Source organism: Vanacampus margaritifer, chromosome 18, assembly GCF_051991255.1.
Source record: "Vanacampus margaritifer isolate UIUO_Vmar chromosome 18, RoL_Vmar_1.0, whole genome shotgun sequence".
Taxonomy (NCBI): domain Eukaryota; kingdom Metazoa; phylum Chordata; class Actinopteri; order Syngnathiformes; family Syngnathidae; genus Vanacampus; species Vanacampus margaritifer.
Genome location: NC_135449.1, coordinates 12,454,533 through 12,473,379, shown reverse-complemented (window position 1 = coordinate 12,473,379; position 18,847 = coordinate 12,454,533). Strand labels below are relative to the sequence as shown.

Here is an 18,847-nt window from a genome sequence, read left to right as displayed (position 1 = left end):
TAAAATAGGCGTGTTATAATCAGAGCCGGAAATTTCACACAACACTCCTGCTTTGAGCAAACCATCAATTGTTTCCGAAATGCCAATCATCCCAGCCTCTTTTACAGAGTATTGGGGAAGATATATTAGTCCTGGTTTCATCTGAAACACAACAGGTGAGACGTTACAGAGACCAACATTAGTTGGATCCATGGACCACAGCGATGTGGGAAAGAAATCAAGAAGGTAACCAGCAAAATCGGTGTTGGTTGTTTCACTTCCATGGTGCCTATCCAGAAGCTGATGCTCCAAAACGGAAGTGGGTAAAAATGTATTAGACTGAATCCAATAAGTATCAAGTGACGGGAAATGCCTCGCTATAGATCTCATCCCCTGATCTGCCATAGTACAGAGTGCAATGCATACAATCAGTTACCATATCATAAGATCTGAGGTTACGAACCCAAGGTGACCAGAGAGCTCAGAAGTGCTCAGCTTCGAGCCAACAACTGGCAGAGCAGCAGTAGGTGTTATCCGGAAATTCCAGGATAAGTCCATCAGGGCTGCATTTGATGAGAGGGTACGTGGCGATGAGGAGATCTCTGCCCAAAAGATTTACTGGACAGTTAAGTGCAAACACAAAAGAATGCAAAAGAGTCTGTGAAAAAACATTGAACAGTCACTGAGCATGTGGATTCAGGGCACCATCATTGTGGAAACTGTCCACCAGATAGAGGCAGATACTGTTGGTTTGGCACAGGGGAATGTTGTTGCTGCGGCGTGCAGTTTGTTGGCCTCTGCCTCTCCACCCAGACGCTTGAGGTCGCTGTCTGCAATCGCGGGCTCAATGACCAGGCCGTCCACAATTGAAGCACATGTTAAGCCACCCAAGGGGCGCACCTTGACTCATGAATGAACCTGCTTGATACATCATGCACTCAGAATCAACAGAGGGAGATGAGATCACAGCAAGAGTGTTTTCGTCCTGCTTTTTCAAATTTTGCAACTGCACCATAGCAAGTTGTGTTTTTGTACTTTTGTGTTTGTCTACCTTAGACTTTTTTTCTTTAGCATGTCTCCTTAAATGATGTTTAAGATGTGACAACCACCGGTCAACCTCAGCACTGGGAAGATCCCGATTGGCCTCCATGGCCTGTGCCACAGACTTGGGAACGCACTTCAAAATGGCTGCTCGGAACACTTGCGAATGCAAGGTGGAGGCCGTAGGGGCGTGTCCTGTTTTCAGAGTGCAATCAGTGAGGGTCAGATCAACAAAAGCTGCGGCCTCCTCATCTGCTTTGGGAGCGAACACCAGATCTGAAACAACACACTCAGGGAGGGGAAACAAAGGTCTAAGACGACAAGGTTAAGTAATTTACTCGCGTAAGAGCCTAATTATCAGGGAAGCAAAATAATAATATATATATATTTTTTTAAATTTACAAAAAAAAAAAAAAAAAAAAAGTAAAAATATAAATAAATAAAAATAAAAAAATAAATTAAAATATTCAACTATAAAAGCGGACATAATTGTGTAAAAAGAACACGGATATCACCTGCTATTTACATTTGTCCCGTAACCGCTCTCTGCACTGCTTGAAGCCAATAGGCACCACCAGATTGCATAGGAGGAAGTTTCTGTATCAACACACACTCACATCAGTGGGAGAGAAAGGTTTGTAAAGCATAGCAGAGTTACCAGTGGGCGGGTCAACTTTAGCTAACATGGGGGCCTGCAAGATTTGGGAACGGGTCACAGGCCGATGAGGAGGAAAAGCTGGACCTTTGGAAGATTCCTCTGGTTCGGGTGGGCACCTGAAAGATTCTGGACATGACACTTTAATTCTGCTACTTGATTCTGTAACTGAGCAATGTACAACCTGTTTTCCACTTCTTATCGTTCTCTCTCACCCTCCATTTTGGAGACAACCCGCCAGTTCAGCCTTCTTTTCCTTTTTTTATTTAAATTTTTTTCCAGAGCCGCCGTTCCTCCAACACAAGCTTTTTTTTTCCGTTTCTCTCATTAATGTCACCAAACAAACCATCCATTCACGCAACACTTCTCATCCAGTTATTCAACAATTCTTTTTCTCCTTCTCTATCTTTTTCAGGCAACCCCCCCCCCATACTTCCCACTCAACCCCCCCCCCTCCACCCCGTTCTCTCTTCACTCCTGGCAGTCACATGCATTCCTGTTTCATTCTCTCTCACACACTTGTTCAGAATGGTTTGGTATTTGCCGAAAATTGAACCATGCACTGTTCCTATGAAATTTTCCCTTTCTTTTGTTTTATTTATTGATTTATTTATTTACTTACTTATTTATTTATTTATTTATTAATATTATTATTATTTTATTTTTGTTACTTCATTGACGTCTTTTGTGGTACCAGTTTAATAGGCCTTCTCTTTCCATATTCAAAGACACTTGCTAATTCCCAAACAAAAGTGTCCGAGCCTTAATTTCTCAGAAGTGGTCGAACTATTCCTATTTCAAGAGTGCTTGACTAAGACCAAACAAAAGCACTCGAACCTTAATTTATCAAAACCACTCAACCATATACAAGGACTTCAGAAACCACCTTGTATATGTAATGACTTAGTAAAACCAAAAACAAGGATTTCTTATTTCTAGGATTCCATAATGGAACGAAACTACCTTGTGTTTTACTCAAAAGTGGTCGAACCATTCCTTTTACTTCAAGAGTGCTTGACTAGGACCAAACAAAAGCACTCGAACCTTAATTTATCAAAACCACTCGAACTTCTTATTCTCTTATTTCTCTTGTTTCTTATGCGCTTATTTCTTTGTACCCCATATACAAGGACTTCGGTTTCTAGGATTCTAAAATAGAACGAAATTACCTTGTATATTTAATGTCTTAGTAAAACCAAAAACAAGGAATTATAATTTCTAGGATTCCATAATGGAACGAAACTACCTTGTGTTTTAGATTTACTAATATTTGTTCACCCAGATCTCATATACAATTTAGTCACGAATCAAATTAAAGGTCTCGGAGTATAGTCAACAGACAGAAAATCAGTCTTGACGGTGACACTCAAAACAACTGGACGAATACAGTATGAGGGCCACGTTGAAAAGAAACATTATTACAAGAATTAAAATCATAGAATTACAAGAATGAACTGAATTTCAGGAGCAAAGTCACAATTTTAAGATGAAATGCTACACTTTTAATGCAGGAAAAAAAAATTTTTAGGAGAATAATTTTGTACATTTAAGGAGAATTATGTCATAATTGAGAAAAAAATGATGAAAAGTACTAGTTTTATGACTAAGTCAATTATATGAATAATAATTTCACAATTCCCCTGGTTTTCAATGTGGCCCTTATTCTCCAAACTGCACGAATACAAAAACGTAATCCACTTGACATGAAGTGTAGGATGACATCAAATTAGTTTTGAATTGCTTTTGAAAATCTTCCACCAGATTAAGTTGATATCTGTCACCTTGTTTTATAAAAATAAAAAAAAAATGTAGAAAAAGAGCCCTGAATGTTAACCCAATGCATATTGTTAGCAGGACCAGAAGCAAGATTATTTAGATGACTTTGAAAAATAAAACAAGTGAGAACGATTGCAATTGTGCTTGTTTTTGAACGGTTAGCTGCGATATGGCAAAGCACTTCACCAGTATGGAGTACGTGTGCATGTGCTTTACGGAGAATCCAGTAGAAAAAGAGCGTGTCCCTTTAAAAGTCACAGGCCCGCTTGTTTACACCGAGGTGGTCGCACACTACAGTATCATGTGAGAGAAAAGAAAAAGACAAATTCCAGATGGACATAATGTGAGGTTAGTCATACTTTGAGTGGCTATAAAAAGTATCTCCACAGGCCGTTCAGATACCAAGTTTTTGTTAAAAAACAAAACCTTCAAATGGTGGCAGTGTATGTTGACTCCCATTTAACTAACGGGATTTATTCTGACAATGGCCACATCCCAATTTTAAGAGGGTGTGCAGACTTGTGCAACCGTGTTTTTACTATTTCTTTCTCAAGAAGACAAATTTGGAGTTGTATATATATATATATATATATATATTTTTTTTAAACTCATTCACTCCCAGCCATTTTCACTGAAGCAACCCCCTTCGCTCCCGGCTGTTTTATTGGATTTTGACTAATTTTGCGAGGCTCACAGATTATTGTGCTCTATTGCTATAAAAACATGGAACCTACCAAAAGAAAGATTAGAGTCTCTTCTTTCATCAGGGAAAAAAGTATATTTGCATTAGAATATAGCTTAAGTTTCATCATTATTCACAAATTTGTTTAAAACCGTGGGGAAAAGAGGTTTTTGCAACATGGCCCTGGGTGATCTTTTATACTCTGCTGCCACCTGCTGGACGTTTTTGTAATAACTACCATTGCTTCAAGCGTTCCCGTCAGTTCAGAGGCTGCATCAGAGCTTTCTGTATGCTCTAGCATAAAAAACAAAACAAAACGTATAAATACGTTTTGGGGACCATGGGTATATTTAAAACGGAACATATTCATACGTTTTTGGGAGCAAATGAGTTAAGGTGTGCAGACTTGTGCAAACATGTTATTACTATTTCTGTCTCATGAAGACAAATTTTTAGTTGTACATTAAACATTTTTTTTAAATCAGAAAAAAATGCCATTTAACTCTTTCACTGCCAGACGTTTTCAGAAACGGGATGTCGCCAGTGCCAGCCGATTTAAGCATTTTGACTGATCTTTCAAGGTCCACAGAAAATGTTGTGTTTGGACAATGGAAACACACATACTACCAAATGAAAGATTGGACTCTCATCTTTCATCAGAAAAAAAAGTTTGTTTCTACCTTATTCCGTTCTTCAGTAATCAACAATAGAAAATGGTTAGTTTCACCGAAATGCTCTGTTTTGAAACAAAAAGCGGAGAAAAAGAGCTTTTTGTGAAACGATGTTATTTCATGCACTAGTGAATTGTACACTTCTTTTTGTCCATGAATGATGCCACAAACACCTAAATAGTGCTTTACTTCTGTAATAAACCACCACCAACAATGAAAAAGTGTTTTTAGTTTGCAAAATACGTTTATTTCCATTCAACAGTGTAACAATTTGACAAAACAATTTCGCAAACTATTTACAAATGTGTGCAACTGTGGTACTATTTACAATTATGTGGATGTTTCAAATACAGTTTTTCTTTTTGTAACGCTCTCCTGCGTGCAAGGAGACGCAGCCGGATTTGGACAACAGATTTCTTTCACTTTCCATTGTCCGTTTCGCGTGCAGACGGCCTTTTTTTCCAAGGAATAGCAAGTAGCCGACTGTACACACTCCTCCGATGAATATGCATTGGACTCGGGGCACTCTTCGTCGTCCGATTGAACGTCCACCTGAGCGTGCTCGGTTGTGCTCCGCGTTTTCCGGTGTTGGCATCGCTAGCCCGTGGACCTTTTATGACGTCGTCATAGCCGCCGCGTCAACGCTTCCAACTTCGCCGTCAACCTCGGAGTCACCATCATCATCATCGATGATGATCATCGTCGTCATCAATGTGCTCTTTATAGCGTTGGTCGATGCTTTTCGTCTTTGAAAAAAACGGCTCGACCGTGAGCTGCTTGCAAACCGGTCGCCATTATGGCTTCTTCAGCCATTGTCCCCCTCAACACTCTAGCCCCGCCTCACGTCTTCTGCTGACGCCTACTCAATCTTGTCAAAAGAGAGTCATTGCTGCCATCTAGGGGCCAAAAATAGTCATTAGGCTCACTAGACCTGCTTGAAACTTTCAACACAGCTGGGGAAGGCTTTCCTCCACCCGTCTCAAAAAAAAAAATTGGATGACGTCTTTTAACGTCATTGGCGGCCCTCCGTAGGTTTTTACTTGACGTCTTTTAACGTCAGTGGCAGTGAAAGAGTTAAACAGGGGTGTGCAGACTTTTGATATCCACTGTACACACACACACACACACACACAGAAAAGGAAATATTTAATAGTCTGCCTTTTACTGCTCACGTGGCCGCCGTCACGGACGCCACTTAAACTGCAAAAGATTATTTATGGCTTTAGATCACTCGTATGTGTTTATATTTGTATGAAAATCTACATTCTGCTCGAGTGACAGTTCACTCTTCCTCATTTTTCAAACCGCCACAGTGGAGTGCAGCATGCCTCGATAATAATAATAAATAAGCCATAATTTCAAGAGAAAAAAAATCTGAACGTTGGACTAAAATTGTAAGTGTAGAGAGAGAAAAAAAGAGATAATTTGGGATGAGTAAGTAATTACAAAAAAATAGTAAAGAATTACAAGGTAAAATGAGTTATAATTGGAAGAATAAAGTTATAGGTTCATAATGAAAAACATTTGAAATATTATGGGAATATTTTTGATGATAAAGACAGACAGAAACCAGCAAACCTCAAAAGAAAATTGCCAAAAGGTGGGAATGTATGTCGGCCCGATTATTTACAAAACTTTTTCCAAAGGGAATGTCACCTGCGACCACCAAATTTGGATAGGTTAAAAATATTCAAAAGAAGGAAAAAAAATCTATACTTTTGAAAAATAAGTCCGCGTTCCCAAAGTCCGACGCTTGCATCACTTGGTAACCCGACAGGCTCAAACGGATTCACTAGAGATCCTGACGTCATGTGACTTTCTCTAAACACGCGCCCCTGCGGCAGGAAAGTATTGGCGCAGCGTTAACGGGCTATGATGTCGTGGAGGGCGAAAACTATTAGTCAACTTTCCGCCCAAGAACATTGACAGTCACTTTGACAAAAAGGACATGCGCGAGGTGGACATGTTGGATTGCCGATCAAGTGTCAGGAGTTGGTTTTTTGGGCAACGCTGCTAACGTAGATGTAGAATGACCTCCTCTCTTGCCGGTGAGTGCTTTCAAATCTGATCATACAAAGGCTTTACAAGTTTGCACATTCTGGATTTATTTCTCCTTTATCTGTGCTCAAAATGCCAATGCAAAGTTGGCATTTTGACGCAAGTCTTGGCAGTGTTATTTATTAGGGATGTGCCCAAAAAAATCGATTCTCATTTAGTACGATTCAGAATCGATTTTAAATGTCCCAAAGTTGATTTTATTACAATTATTTTATATTGTCTTTCCCTTTGTTTGTGTGTGCCTTTGTTGGCAGCGCTGTTCATGTTGTACCTGGTTTGGCCACTTAGAGGCAGTGTGGTTCCACGCGGTCTAATACACTGTTGAGCTGTAGCCACATTAGAGAGTAGAAGGAAAAAGTCACAATCAAGTTATTCTAATAAAAGTATAAGGCACAATGCATATTAATGGACAATTACCGGTAAACATGCCATATTATAACTGTCAGATAGTTTAAATCTGCAGCCCCTTGTCAGGTTGATGTAACATTTTATATACAAAATCAATTTCAAAATAGGGTTAAGTCAGACACATACAACATAGGTACACAGATCATTCGTTTATTCAGCGGTAAACATGATCTTTGCACCATCATTCATCTCTGCTATTCTCACCAGCACACTTGTGCCTCTTAGCTTCAACCTTACTTGGGAATCTTTGACAACAAACTGAGCAGGTAAAAGGCTTCTCTCCAGTGTGGGTTCTTGTGTGTATTTTTAAGCTTCCCCCCCGAGCAAAATTTTTACCACAAACTGAGCAAGCAAAAGGCTTCTCTCCAGTGTGGGTTCTTGTGTGTATTTTTAGGTTTGCATTCACAGCAAATTTTTTGCCACAAACTGAGCAAGCAAAAGGCGTCTCTCCAGTGTGGGTTCTTGTGTGTTCTTTTAAGTTTTCCTTCCTAGCAAAAGTTTGACCACAAACTGAGCAGGCAAAAGGCTTATCTCCAGTGTGTGTTTTTGTGTGTCTTTTTAAGTTTTCCTTCCTAGCAAAAGTTTGACCACAAACTGAGCAGGCAAAAGGCTTCTTATCTCCAGTCTGTGTTCTTGTGTGCATTTTTAAAGATCCCTTTCGAGCAAATTTTTTACCACAAACTGAACATGCAAAAGGTTTGTCACCAGTGTGGCTGATCATATGTCTTCTCAATAGAGACTGGCAGCGAAAAGTTTGACCACACTGACAGCATTTGCACCATGTGCTGGCAGCGTGACATGTCACATCACCGTCAGACTGTTCATAGTCATCGGTTTGAGGAGAGTGTAACGTGTCTTCACCATCTGATATTCGAGCTAACATGCTGTCTGCTTGTGATCCTCCACGGTGGTCCTCGTCATCTTCTGTTGTTTGTTGTCTTGAGTTGCTGCTTGGAGACTCCGCCCCTTTGTTCTCTTCATATTGACATTCATCTTCACTCTTCAAATGGACACCAGTCACGGGCAACTCTGTGAAATGCTCCTCCTCTTTAATGTATGGCGGCAGCAGCTCCTCTTTTTTTATGTTGGGAGGCTGTGGTTGTTCCTCTTCTTTAACTTGAAGAGGCTCCAAGTCCTCCTCCTCTTTCACACCAGGGAACTCTGGCTCCTGCCGCTCAGGACAAAGATATTTTTCACTGACGTCTGCGGGACACAAGTTACACATGGTTTGGTAAAGACCGTTTATTGTGACGTTATGTGTTTTATATTTAAGACGATCACATGGGCCACCTGAGTGAAAGAGTAACAAAGCTGGCAAATGTTACGTATCTGTATTTTGTTCCAGAAATCACTCAACATTACTCTGTAACCCCTGTAACACTGATTGTTCCGCACATAAATATAGAAAATATTTCAAGTTGTGAAATCTGGCATTCATTGACAAAAAGCTAACAAATGCATGCATCTACAAGAGCTGTACGACATCTTCGAGGAGTTGACGAACTTTTAATTATTCAAACTCTAGGGGGCAGCAAAGAAGAACAAATAAAGCCAGGGGAGAGAAATCAATTTAGCCAACAGTAAGTGTATGTCAAACCTAAATGGGTATTTTTAATCATTCTAATGGGCTTGGTGTCAATGTGCCATTAGCATAAATATGTGGCTATATCTAATATATTAGCTAATTCTATGCTAAGAAAAAAAAGTTTTTTGATTTTTACTTAGTTAGTTACAATAAATGGTCCAACTAGTCACTTCTGTTTACAATATCAAATTACCTACTAGGCTACCTACTTGCCCATCACTAGTGGTGGTCCTCCTGGCTCATGTTGCCGCTGGCATGGTGGTGGTGGTCCTCCTGGCTCATGTTGCCGCTGGCATGGTGGTGGTGGTCCTCCTGGCTCATGTTGCCGCTGGTATGGTGGTGGTGGTCCTCCTGGCTCATGTTGCCGCTGGCATGGTGGTGGTCCTCCTGGCTCATGTTGCCGCTGGCATGGTGGTGGTCCTCCATAGCATCATTCTGGGCTGTGTTTGATATTATTAACATTTAAATTCTTTATTTTATATATTAACCATTGTTAGACATTATTAACATTTTATTTCTTTATTCTTTATATTAACCATGTCGAAATGTTTTGTAGATGTGAGGTAGTGTTGAACACAGTATAATTTGACCTTAACCTAAGCTGGTAAATTGTTTGGTCTAAAAAAAAAAAAAATTCCTTCTCAGCGTTCTGTGCGAAAATACATTTGGTCCTTGAGAACAGAATCTGCTTCGAACATACCCCTGACTGTTTGCGCCATTGCTCACGGAAAAGTACCCAGAGAGTATGTTTTGTCTACAAATGAAAGAGAGGCGGTCTTTTTAACTATAAGAAGCCATCTTCCCCGCGGAAGAGACACATTCGGCACTCTGAAATTCCACCTGTTACGTAATGTTTGGAGTCTGTCACGATGTCCAGAGATCTGTTTTTTTATAAAATCATTTTTGCAAAGGTGTTTTTTCTTACATTAAATCCGTCTTCATATTTTTGGAACACGCAAAGAGGACAAATAAATTTATTCCTCTTCAGCTGCCAGTTGGGAAGAAAAAGTTGCCATTCAGATAATTTAAAAACCGGTCACTACAGTCATGATTTCCAACCACTATGCCAGCGATGCAGAACTATTAAAATGTGCTTCCACTAGATGGCAGAAGGTACAATAATCTGTGTCCATTTGACTATTGGCATAATACTACATTCAGTTAACTTTCTGAAGTTTTGAATAAATTGTCGACTTTTTCGATGAAACACTTAAATATTTTCAAGAAAACCTTGCACGTGCTAGATTTATGCATTAATTCTTGCACAAATTTGTTTTGGTTTACGCTTGCCTTTCAATCCAACATGACCATTTCAATCAAGCGGAACCAGGCAGTCCAATGGCCAAACACCCAATTTTTTCCTCACCTTTATTTTGCAGCTTCATTACAGAATTCAAAGCCTGCAGAAGTTCAAAAGCCCCCTCAAGTGAAACATCATTGGACGTCACATCTGTAGAAATTACCAGTCTTAGTTATCACAAACAGATTTGATTAACTCATTCACTGCCATTGACGACTATAGACATCAAAAATTCATGTGAACTATTCTATTAGTTTAACATTTTTTTCATTTAATTTAATTTTTTATGAAAACCTAGAATTTTTTTATTGTACATTTATAACAGATAAAGAATTAGCATGCAATTAATTACGATTAAACGTCCCTTATTTAAAAAAATATTTTTTTAATTAGGCCCGTCAGGCGATTAAGTTTTTTAATTGTAATTAATCATATGACTTCACTAGTAAACTAGCGATTAATCACAAATTTTATATCTGTTCTAAATTTACAATACATTTTTTTCTAGTTTTTCATACTCTTGTTAGCAAAAGTGGAAAAAAATGTTAAACTAATAGAAATAGTTGAAATGAATTTTTGACGTCTATAGCCGTCAATGGCAGTGAATGAGTTAATCAAATGTTACCTAGCACAGCTTCCTTTTTAAGCCCAGCATTGGATTCATCTGATGTAGCATCAGCTAGAAAACAAAGACCTCCTTTTAGCATTTGGGGAAATAATTCAAATAAACATTAATTGCAAACACTAAATTGTAGAGATGGGACGTTTGACACTGAGACTCCGGAGCGTGTGTCAGCCGAGTGAGACAGACTGCTCGAAACAATGTATCAAAAGCCCCGATGAAACCTCCGTGATCACGTGCTGATGACGTATGGGGCTTCATGCGCGCTAATGAGATACCGGAAATTACGTAACTGATTCAATTGTTTTGGCGCGGTGTCAGCTGTTAAAAGGAGACACCGAAACAACCACTGCCTCCCCCCGGGGGAGTCACCCGCGCCCACAGCCTTTTGAGAGAAAACTGACTTGAGAGAGCTTTAGGATGGAGAATTCCAATGCAAGAAAACGATCTCGTGTTTGGCAACACTTTGACGTTGTGTCACCCACAAAGGTAAGATTTTAATTATTTGGCATAATATAAATGGTATATTATCAGCATTATCATCATCATTGTAGTGTTGTATTTACTATTGTACAGTTTTGCTAAATGGCTCACCGCAACATTTGCAATAATAAATGGTTACAGAAAATGAATTAATATTACTGTATCACTTTTAATAATGTTAAAACTTTAAAGGATTTAAAGGTCGCTGGCAATCTTGGCTGTGTTACCTACATTTAAAAATATCACAGCCTGCAGTATGTCCATAGTAACCATAATAATATCTTGATTGTTTCAGTATTGCATAACAATCAGAGGTGAGGTACTTACAGTATACATATATGATGTGAAAAGTGGCACTATTATGTTGTAATGAATGTAATGTTATGCTGCTGAAACTAAATTTCCCTATCTATCTTTACTTTGATTTATTAATCCAGTGCAAAAATGATTATCTGTCATATTTTTCTTTTCTAGATATTTGAAGGACAAACTGCTTCCCCGGACGGAGAAGCCACTACAATATTGGTTTCTCCACAAAACCACATACCCACATCTGTATCCAGTGGCTCTGCAGTACCTCTCACCACCAGCATCTTCAGTCCCCTGTGAGAGGATGTTCTCAAAGGCTGGTGAAATTGTCAGCCAGAGAACAAGGCGCTTGAAGGCCAACACAATAGAGCAAATATTGTTTTTGAATAATAACTTATAAAACAAATAAATATAAAAAGTTGGGCACAAGCACAATTCCCTCATGTAGATATTTGGTTCACTTTATGTTCACCTTCCATGTGTACCTGATGATCATTAGACAGACACAAATGTAAGACTGAATATACTGGTGTTATGTTGGAATATAAAATCAGGCGAATCACTTTGAAGATTATAGCTGCTATGACACCATCTGACCACCAGATGTCACCGGTACGATCTATCTTATGGGGCTTTGAAGCTTCGACTCTTTTTCCAAAGCAATTAGCCGAAAGCCTCAAAAGCGTCACAAGGCTTCATTTGCCCATCTCTACTAAATTGATTAAAAACATACCACTACCTGTGTCCATCAAGAGAACATGCGCCAGCACAACCAAGAGCCAACCAGCAGCCATCATTTCAGTGACAGTTGTGAAGAGCACAGACATTTTATAGCAGGTGACATGTGACCACAGCTGCTGCTAATTGGCTATAATTAGCACCAGAGGCACCTGCTATAAAAGCACATGCGGTCTGTGCTCTTACTGAAGTGATGGCTGCTGTTTGGCTCTTGGTTGTGCTGGTGTATACTCTCTTGATGGACACAGGTAGTGGTATAATTATTTTTTTAATCAATTTAGTGTTTGCAATTAATGTTTATTTGATTTGTTTCCCCAAATGCTAAAAGAAGGTCTTCGTTTTCTAGCTGATGCTACATCAGCTGAATCCAATGCTGGGCTTAAAAAGGAAGCTGTGCTAGCTAGTAGTGATGGGCAAATGAAGCTTTTGTGAAGCACTGAACCACTTGAGCCAATTGTTTTGAAAATAGGTTCATTACTCGAAGCTTCAGTTACAGTGACCGCTACTGGTAAACTGCAAGGCTGCAGTGGATTTAAAGCATCTTTGCTTTGAAAATTCTTTGGACTCACACTAAGACCGAATAGCATGTTCTATTGACAAATAAAGACTGATTAATGTGTGTATTTTGTTATTGAGGAGAAAGTGCTGGTAAAATATGGCATAGATAATGATATGGTGTGCATGTGTAACTGACAGGGGGCAATGGGGGACACTCAAAGATTTTTATTGAGGTACATTATTTTTTCCACTGTTTTTGGATTGAGCCGGTTTCTTTTTTTGCTCACCACTTCTCCACATTTCGAGAAAACTCGCTCGCACGGGACAGACTATGCTGGCGTGCATCATATTACATATACTGTTTCTACACATGCACCTGACTGAGGTCAAATCAATTGAAGAAAGTAAAAAAGGTAAAGCCTATTTACAGAAGCTTTACAACCAAACATTGGTTGTTCAGTGGTAAAATTAATGCTAATCCATGCATTGCATCTCGGCTGGATAAATGCAATGCATTCCATTTTGTCCACCCTTAACCATATCTAGTTTGGAAAAATGCTGCTGATTATCTCCTTACTGGTGTTCTGGCACAGGCTGTCTTTATAGACAAAATGCTTAAATTGATTTGTGTAGGACTGATTTTCCACCTGGTATTGCACAAGGTGAATCCAACACTTTGCTCAAAAAAGGTGCTCCAAACGCTGATTAAATGTTTTAAGAGTTGTCTGCTACAGATATGCTTAATGTTTCTAGTACGATTAGATTACACTCTTTTATTTATTTTTTATTTTGAATGTAGAGATGATTAAGCTGCTGAACAGTGGAGGGGTGGATCTTTTATAATGGGATATAGGGCCCTCTGCCACCCCAAAATCCATAAACAAAAAGCTTCATATTTTGTTGCATGCTTTTTGGGTGGTTGGAATGTTAATGTAAAATTCTAACTAGAAAAATTCGGGACTTTTTGGGGAATTGCATTGCCATGGTAACTCGGAATTCTATGTCAAATCAAGCCGCATCGTTTGATACCTCATTTGTTCCGGTGCGATCTACGGTTAAGGCCGCATTTTAGCAGAACAATTCGTGGAAGAATAAAAAAAAAAAGAAAGAAATGCAACAAACCCGTTTTCTAGGATAGTAATATGTGCCTGCTTACTCCGCACAGCAGTCCCATAATTAGGGATGTCAGGTAATTAAAATTATGCGATTAATTACGATTACAATTTTAATCACCTGAAGCCCCAAATTTTTTATCATCTTTTTTTTATCCATTCGCTCCCATTGATTAATTTTATCTAATTTCTATTAGTTTTTTTTTCATTCGACATTTAGAACAGATAAAATTTGCGATTAATTGTGAGTTAACTAGTGAAGTCATACGATTAATTAAAATTAAAAAAATGTATTGCCTGTCGCCCCTAATTTGTTATATATATATTTTTTTAATGAATTTATGGCAGTGAAATTAGTTATATATAAAAATATATATGAATTGTGATTTTATTTTAATTTTTTTAAATTTGCGGTGCGTTTTGAGAAATTATCTGATTACTGAAAGATTTGTTGATTATCTGCAGCGTCAGCTTTACAAGCCACGTGTGCTCTGCAGGCTACATCCAATCCATAGACGCTATTTGAGGAAATGGGGTCACTTATTTCCAAAGACTGTGCCTTATGTGTGCAAAAAAATATAGAGCAATAGAGATTACAATGGTGTGCACACATTTGGGATTGCACGTGAATGATGTTATAACTTTAGATCATGCACAGTATAAGTGAACTCGCAGCTTTAAAATAGGTTGGAAATAATGCAATGTACACAAACTGGGCCCATTCTTAATGTAAGGAAGCTTTTTTGCGTTTATGTTGTTGAAAGGGTTTTTATTTCTTCTTCAAATGTGTCAAGGAAACACTGTTCCTTTGTTGAACTCAGGATACATTAGACGTACTGTTCTTCATTTTCTAACTCTTTGATGTCATCTATACTTCTCTGCCTTATAGCACCAATAATACTGATTCAAACGACCTTTAGTTTTTTTGTTTTTCTTTCCCCCAATTCTGGCTAAATGCTACTTTGGGTTGCAGGTGTGATAGGAATGAGCTGATAGGATTGCTTGTGTTAGTCTGCTTTCATGGTGAAGGCAGAGACTCAACGAGGATGTGATGTCATTGTGTATTGTGGCATGGTACAAGATACTGTAAAATGTATATGAGGAATGTATAGGTTGACATTTAAATGATACGATAAACTGACAATGAATGGATTTTAAAAATAAATATTTAAAATGAACTTTTGTGCACTTTGATTTCATCTGACAACACATTACATCACCATCATCACCTATTAGTAGAAATAATGAAAGTCCACCTTGCACTTTCAATGCCAAGAGAAATAACATTGCGGTATTTTACTTCATAAAAACAAATCAATAGAATAGTTTGTGCATCCTGAAAATACAATGGTCATTGTGCTGCTTGTTCTAATATGCATGCCACCAGGTGGCAGCATAACACACATTAATATAGAAACACAGAAGCAAAGCAGCTATAATATTTTTGTTTTTCACAGAGGTCAAAGAATATTTGCCTGGGAGTTTTGCTAAATGTTTTGTCCGCATGTGTTGCTGCAACTTCAAATATACGTTCTTTAAATGGTTTTAGTTCGGATGCTGGATTTATTAGCCCATCCAAGGTGTTTTTCATTTTGTGTTAAGCTATTAAGCTAGCTGACTTTTGTAAATTGTAACACAGTTTATGTAATGTATAGGACTCGTCTGTGTTGTCTAAAGACACCTGAAGCTATTTACCTTCCTGCCACTGGCCGAAGTGGAGAGCCTGATGGAGCAGCAGAGAGCGGATCCTGGTAAACGGCTGGCACATAAACGACTGGCGGCGGAGGTGACAAAGCTGGTACATGGGAAGGAGGGCCTCGAAAGTGCCAAGAGGTCAGAATCCCATCCATTTAGATATCTGTTTGTTCATATGTGAGATTTGTTTATTCTTAAGTATTTGTATGACTTTGGATAGCAAATTATTAGAATGCATCAGATACCAGATGACCACATATCCGCCCTATCCATCCAAATCATTTACTGCCATTGACGGCTATAGACGTCAAAAAATTCCTTTGAACTATTTCTATTAGTTTCACTTTTTTTTCCCCATTTTTGTTAGCAAGAGTATGAAAACCTAGATTTTTTTTATTGTACATTTCGAACAGATATAAAATTTGTGATTAATCGTGAGTTAATTAGAGAAGTCATGCGATTAATTATGATTTAAAAAAAACTAATATTTAATATATTTTTCTTTTCTTTTTTTTTAAAAAGAAAAGATTATTACAAACAAAAAATATAAATAACAAAAGATTATCAAAAATTAGGAGCGTCGGGCGATTAACATTTTTTGTAATGACTTCACTAGTTAACTCACGATTAATCACAATTTTTTTATTTGTTCTAAATGCACAATAATTTTTTTTCTAGGTTTTCATACCCTTGTTAATAAAAGTGGTCGGGGAAAATGTTAAACTAATAGAAATGGTTAAAATGGATTTTTGACATCTACAGCCGTCAATGGCAGTGAATGAGTTAATTTCGACTTAACAGATGCTTGTTGCCGACTGTAAAAATGTGAATGTTGTTTTTGTGCAGATGCACCAACACGCTGTACCACAGCAGCATGCAGGCGCTGGAGGAGATGAGCGACTTGGAGCAGCAGGAGCTTTTCCGAGAGGCTCCCTTCCATGAGCTGCTGCTGGAGCCGGACCACCGTCGTCGACGCCTGCCGCAGGGTCAACGCCATCCCCGAGGGCCCCAAAGGGTACGTACATCTGATTAACCATGAAGCAGCTCAAATTAACCCATGATTATTTCCGCTTCAGTTGAGACAAAAATACAACAAGAGTGTCGAAGAAGCCCTCAAACTTAACCCCATAAAATGTGTGAGAAAGCAACCTTTTTTAGGTTCCACCACACTTGAGCACCCAGACGGATAATAAAAGCCATAACTCACATTGGAGAGCACGCTAATTATATATATTTAAAATATTGTCTGCGCCTGAGCGCGGCGTTATGAAACCAGGAAAGTGATTTCTTGACTAGCATGACTCTTATTTCTTTCTTAGGTCGTGCTGTGCTGCATTTTTTGCACGTCTGTCCGGAGTAAATTTCCATTATTATTTTTTTTTTAATATGACTGGCTATAAAAATCTTACTTGAATTCACATATGAATTAATATCAAAGTAATGAATACAGTTTCTATTACATAGCGTCCTGGGCAGACATACTCTATGAGGTAAAGGGCTTTAGCTATGTATATATTTAACATGCAGTCCATATTGATTTTATAATGAAATTTTAATTGATGAATCATGAACTCATTCACTCACGAATTACTGCAAGGAAATGTTTAGTGCGTGATGTCTAGTGCCTCATGCTTTTACAATTTTGATCTTTTATTAACAGGTTAACTTCATCCTTGGGATGAAACTGATCCCGACTGGGTACCCAATAAAGACTTGGGCTACAGTCCACGTAGCGCACCGCCCTCAATGTCTGTCCAGCGTCACAAGCGACTCCAAAACAGAAAAGCAAAAATGGAAAAGACAGAGGCTGCAATGACTCTACTGGAGTTAAGCCATTTGGAATCCACAGCAGATAATACAGAAGAGGTGTGTGATGTGTTTCCACGTGCAGTTGCTAATGAATTAGAGGCGGTACAGACTGAAAATGCAAGACTTAAAAAAGAACTTATGTAGTTAAAAAAAAAAAGAAAATCAAAGTGCAAAGAATGTTATACAGAAAATGAAGGCAACCAATCCTGAAGATTTCAAGGACAGCAACAAAGTGAAATACTACACAGGACTTCCTAGCTTCCATACTTTAAGGGCTGTATTTAACCTCATTTCCCCAGAGATATCGGAAAACAAGAATTGTATCTTGAACAAATTTCAAAAGCTCATTATGACGTTGATGCAACTTTGTCTTAATATCTGTCTTACATATTTGGTGTGTCCACAGTAGTCATAGACACCTTGAACATCTTATTTGTAGCATTACAGCATTATATTAGCTACAGGCCACTATGGCTTTGGTATTGACAAAATATTTTGGCAGGACATGCATCATAGATTGCTTTGAGATATTTATTGACAGACCATCCAGTATGACAGCAAGAGCTCAAACATGGTCAAGCTATAAACATCACAACACTCCCAAATATTTAATTGCCGTGTCACCACGGAACTGTTAATTTCATATCACGTGAGTGATAAGTATCTGACTGCTAATTGTAAACTTACAACTGCTGAGGTTGAGGAGACGAGAAAGATTGCGAATGTAAGGATAAGTGTTGAGAGAGTAATTGGAAGTGTGAGACAAAAGTATGCCATTCTTGGCGACATTTGTACAATTGACTATTTAATAACTAAACCTGGAGATGACCGTTGCAGCTTGGACAAAATTGTGCATGTTTGCTGTGCATTGACAAATTTGTGCCCATCACTTCTCCCTTTTGATTGATATTCATATGAAACATTTTTAACACGACCTGGATAAGAAATTAAAAGTATGTAAGCAAAATCTGTTTCTTATGTGAATTTCAAATGTAGTAAAAACAATATGATTATTAATTCATCTCATTTTTTTACTTAAATTTTTTTGGGGATGAAATTTTAAACATGTTTCGCCTCCCCAATGTTCATCTGTGCAGCTTAGGTTTTTTGTGATGCTGAGAAAACTGCAACATTTTTTTTATTTTTTTCTCTTCTTCAAGCTGTCATGATTAGTATCAGCTGTGCTGTTTCCGTTGCAGTTGCTGGGGAGACAGCTGGTGGGCGGAGCCCGCCACACTCACCTGCAGCCCGTTAGCTCATCAGGCCAGGTTAAAAGCCTGAGAGAAACAGCAAGGAGTGTCGGGATATTCCTCCGTGACACTACTCACTTGACCCGACTGGTAAACGCGTATCCGAGAACCAGCTGCTGATCTCCATGACTTACCTTTTTGCCGCCGCTGTGCGTGCTTTTGAGTTTGTTTGTGAT

At 38.5% G+C, this 18,847-nt stretch overlaps 2 protein-coding genes across 2 annotated transcripts; one reads left to right on the top strand and one right to left on the bottom strand.

Moving 5' to 3' along the window:
• Positions 1–9,074: 9,074 nt before the first annotated feature.
• LOC144038793 (uncharacterized) lies at positions 9,075–12,396 on the bottom strand. Its single transcript, XM_077551535.1, has 4 exons — positions 12,309–12,396; positions 10,781–10,834; positions 10,222–10,305; positions 9,075–9,295 (listed from the first exon to the last, which is right to left on the bottom strand). Exons 1-4 carry the CDS (start codon positions 12,394–12,396, stop codon positions 9,075–9,077), a joined length of 447 nt encoding a protein of 148 aa, XP_077407661.1.
• A 108-nt stretch (positions 12,397–12,504) lies between these two features.
• Positions 12,505–17,791, top strand: LOC144038762 (tyrosine--tRNA ligase, mitochondrial-like). The gene is made up of 4 exons (XM_077551484.1): positions 12,505–12,555; positions 15,573–15,750; positions 16,459–16,627; positions 17,273–17,791. The coding sequence occupies exons 2-4, from the start codon at positions 15,644–15,646 to the stop codon at positions 17,426–17,428; spliced, it is 432 nt and encodes a 143-aa protein (XP_077407610.1). The 5' UTR covers positions 12,505–12,555; positions 15,573–15,643; the 3' UTR covers positions 17,429–17,791.
• The last annotated feature ends 1,056 nt before the right edge of the window (positions 17,792–18,847 follow it).

What these genes read in the sequence shown, in the direction of transcription:
- LOC144038762 (XM_077551484.1), top strand. Translation starts at nt 15,644, where the DNA reads ATGGAGCAGCAGAGAGCGGATCCTGGTAAACGGCTGGCACATAAACGA. An exon ending in GGCCTCGAAAGTGCCAAGAG is followed by an intron (nt 15,751 to 16,458) that starts GTCAGAATCCCA and finishes GTTTTTGTGCAG; the next exon opens with ATGCACCAACACGCTGTACC. An exon ending in ATCCCCGAGGGCCCCAAAGG is followed by an intron (nt 16,628 to 17,272) that starts GTACGTACATCT and finishes TTTTATTAACAG; the next exon opens with GTTAACTTCATCCTTGGGAT.
- LOC144038793 (XM_077551535.1), bottom strand. Translation starts at nt 12,396, where the DNA reads ATGTCTGTGCTCTTCACAACTGTCACTGAAATGATGGCTGCTGGTTGG. An exon ending in TGTTCTCTTGATGGACACAG is followed by an intron (nt 10,835 to 12,308) that starts GTAGTGGTATGT and finishes TTTGTTTTCTAG; the next exon opens with CTGATGCTACATCAGATGAA. An exon ending in TAAAAAGGAAGCTGTGCTAG is followed by an intron (nt 10,306 to 10,780) that starts GTAACATTTGAT and finishes TAATTTCTACAG; the next exon opens with ATGTGACGTCCAATGATGTT.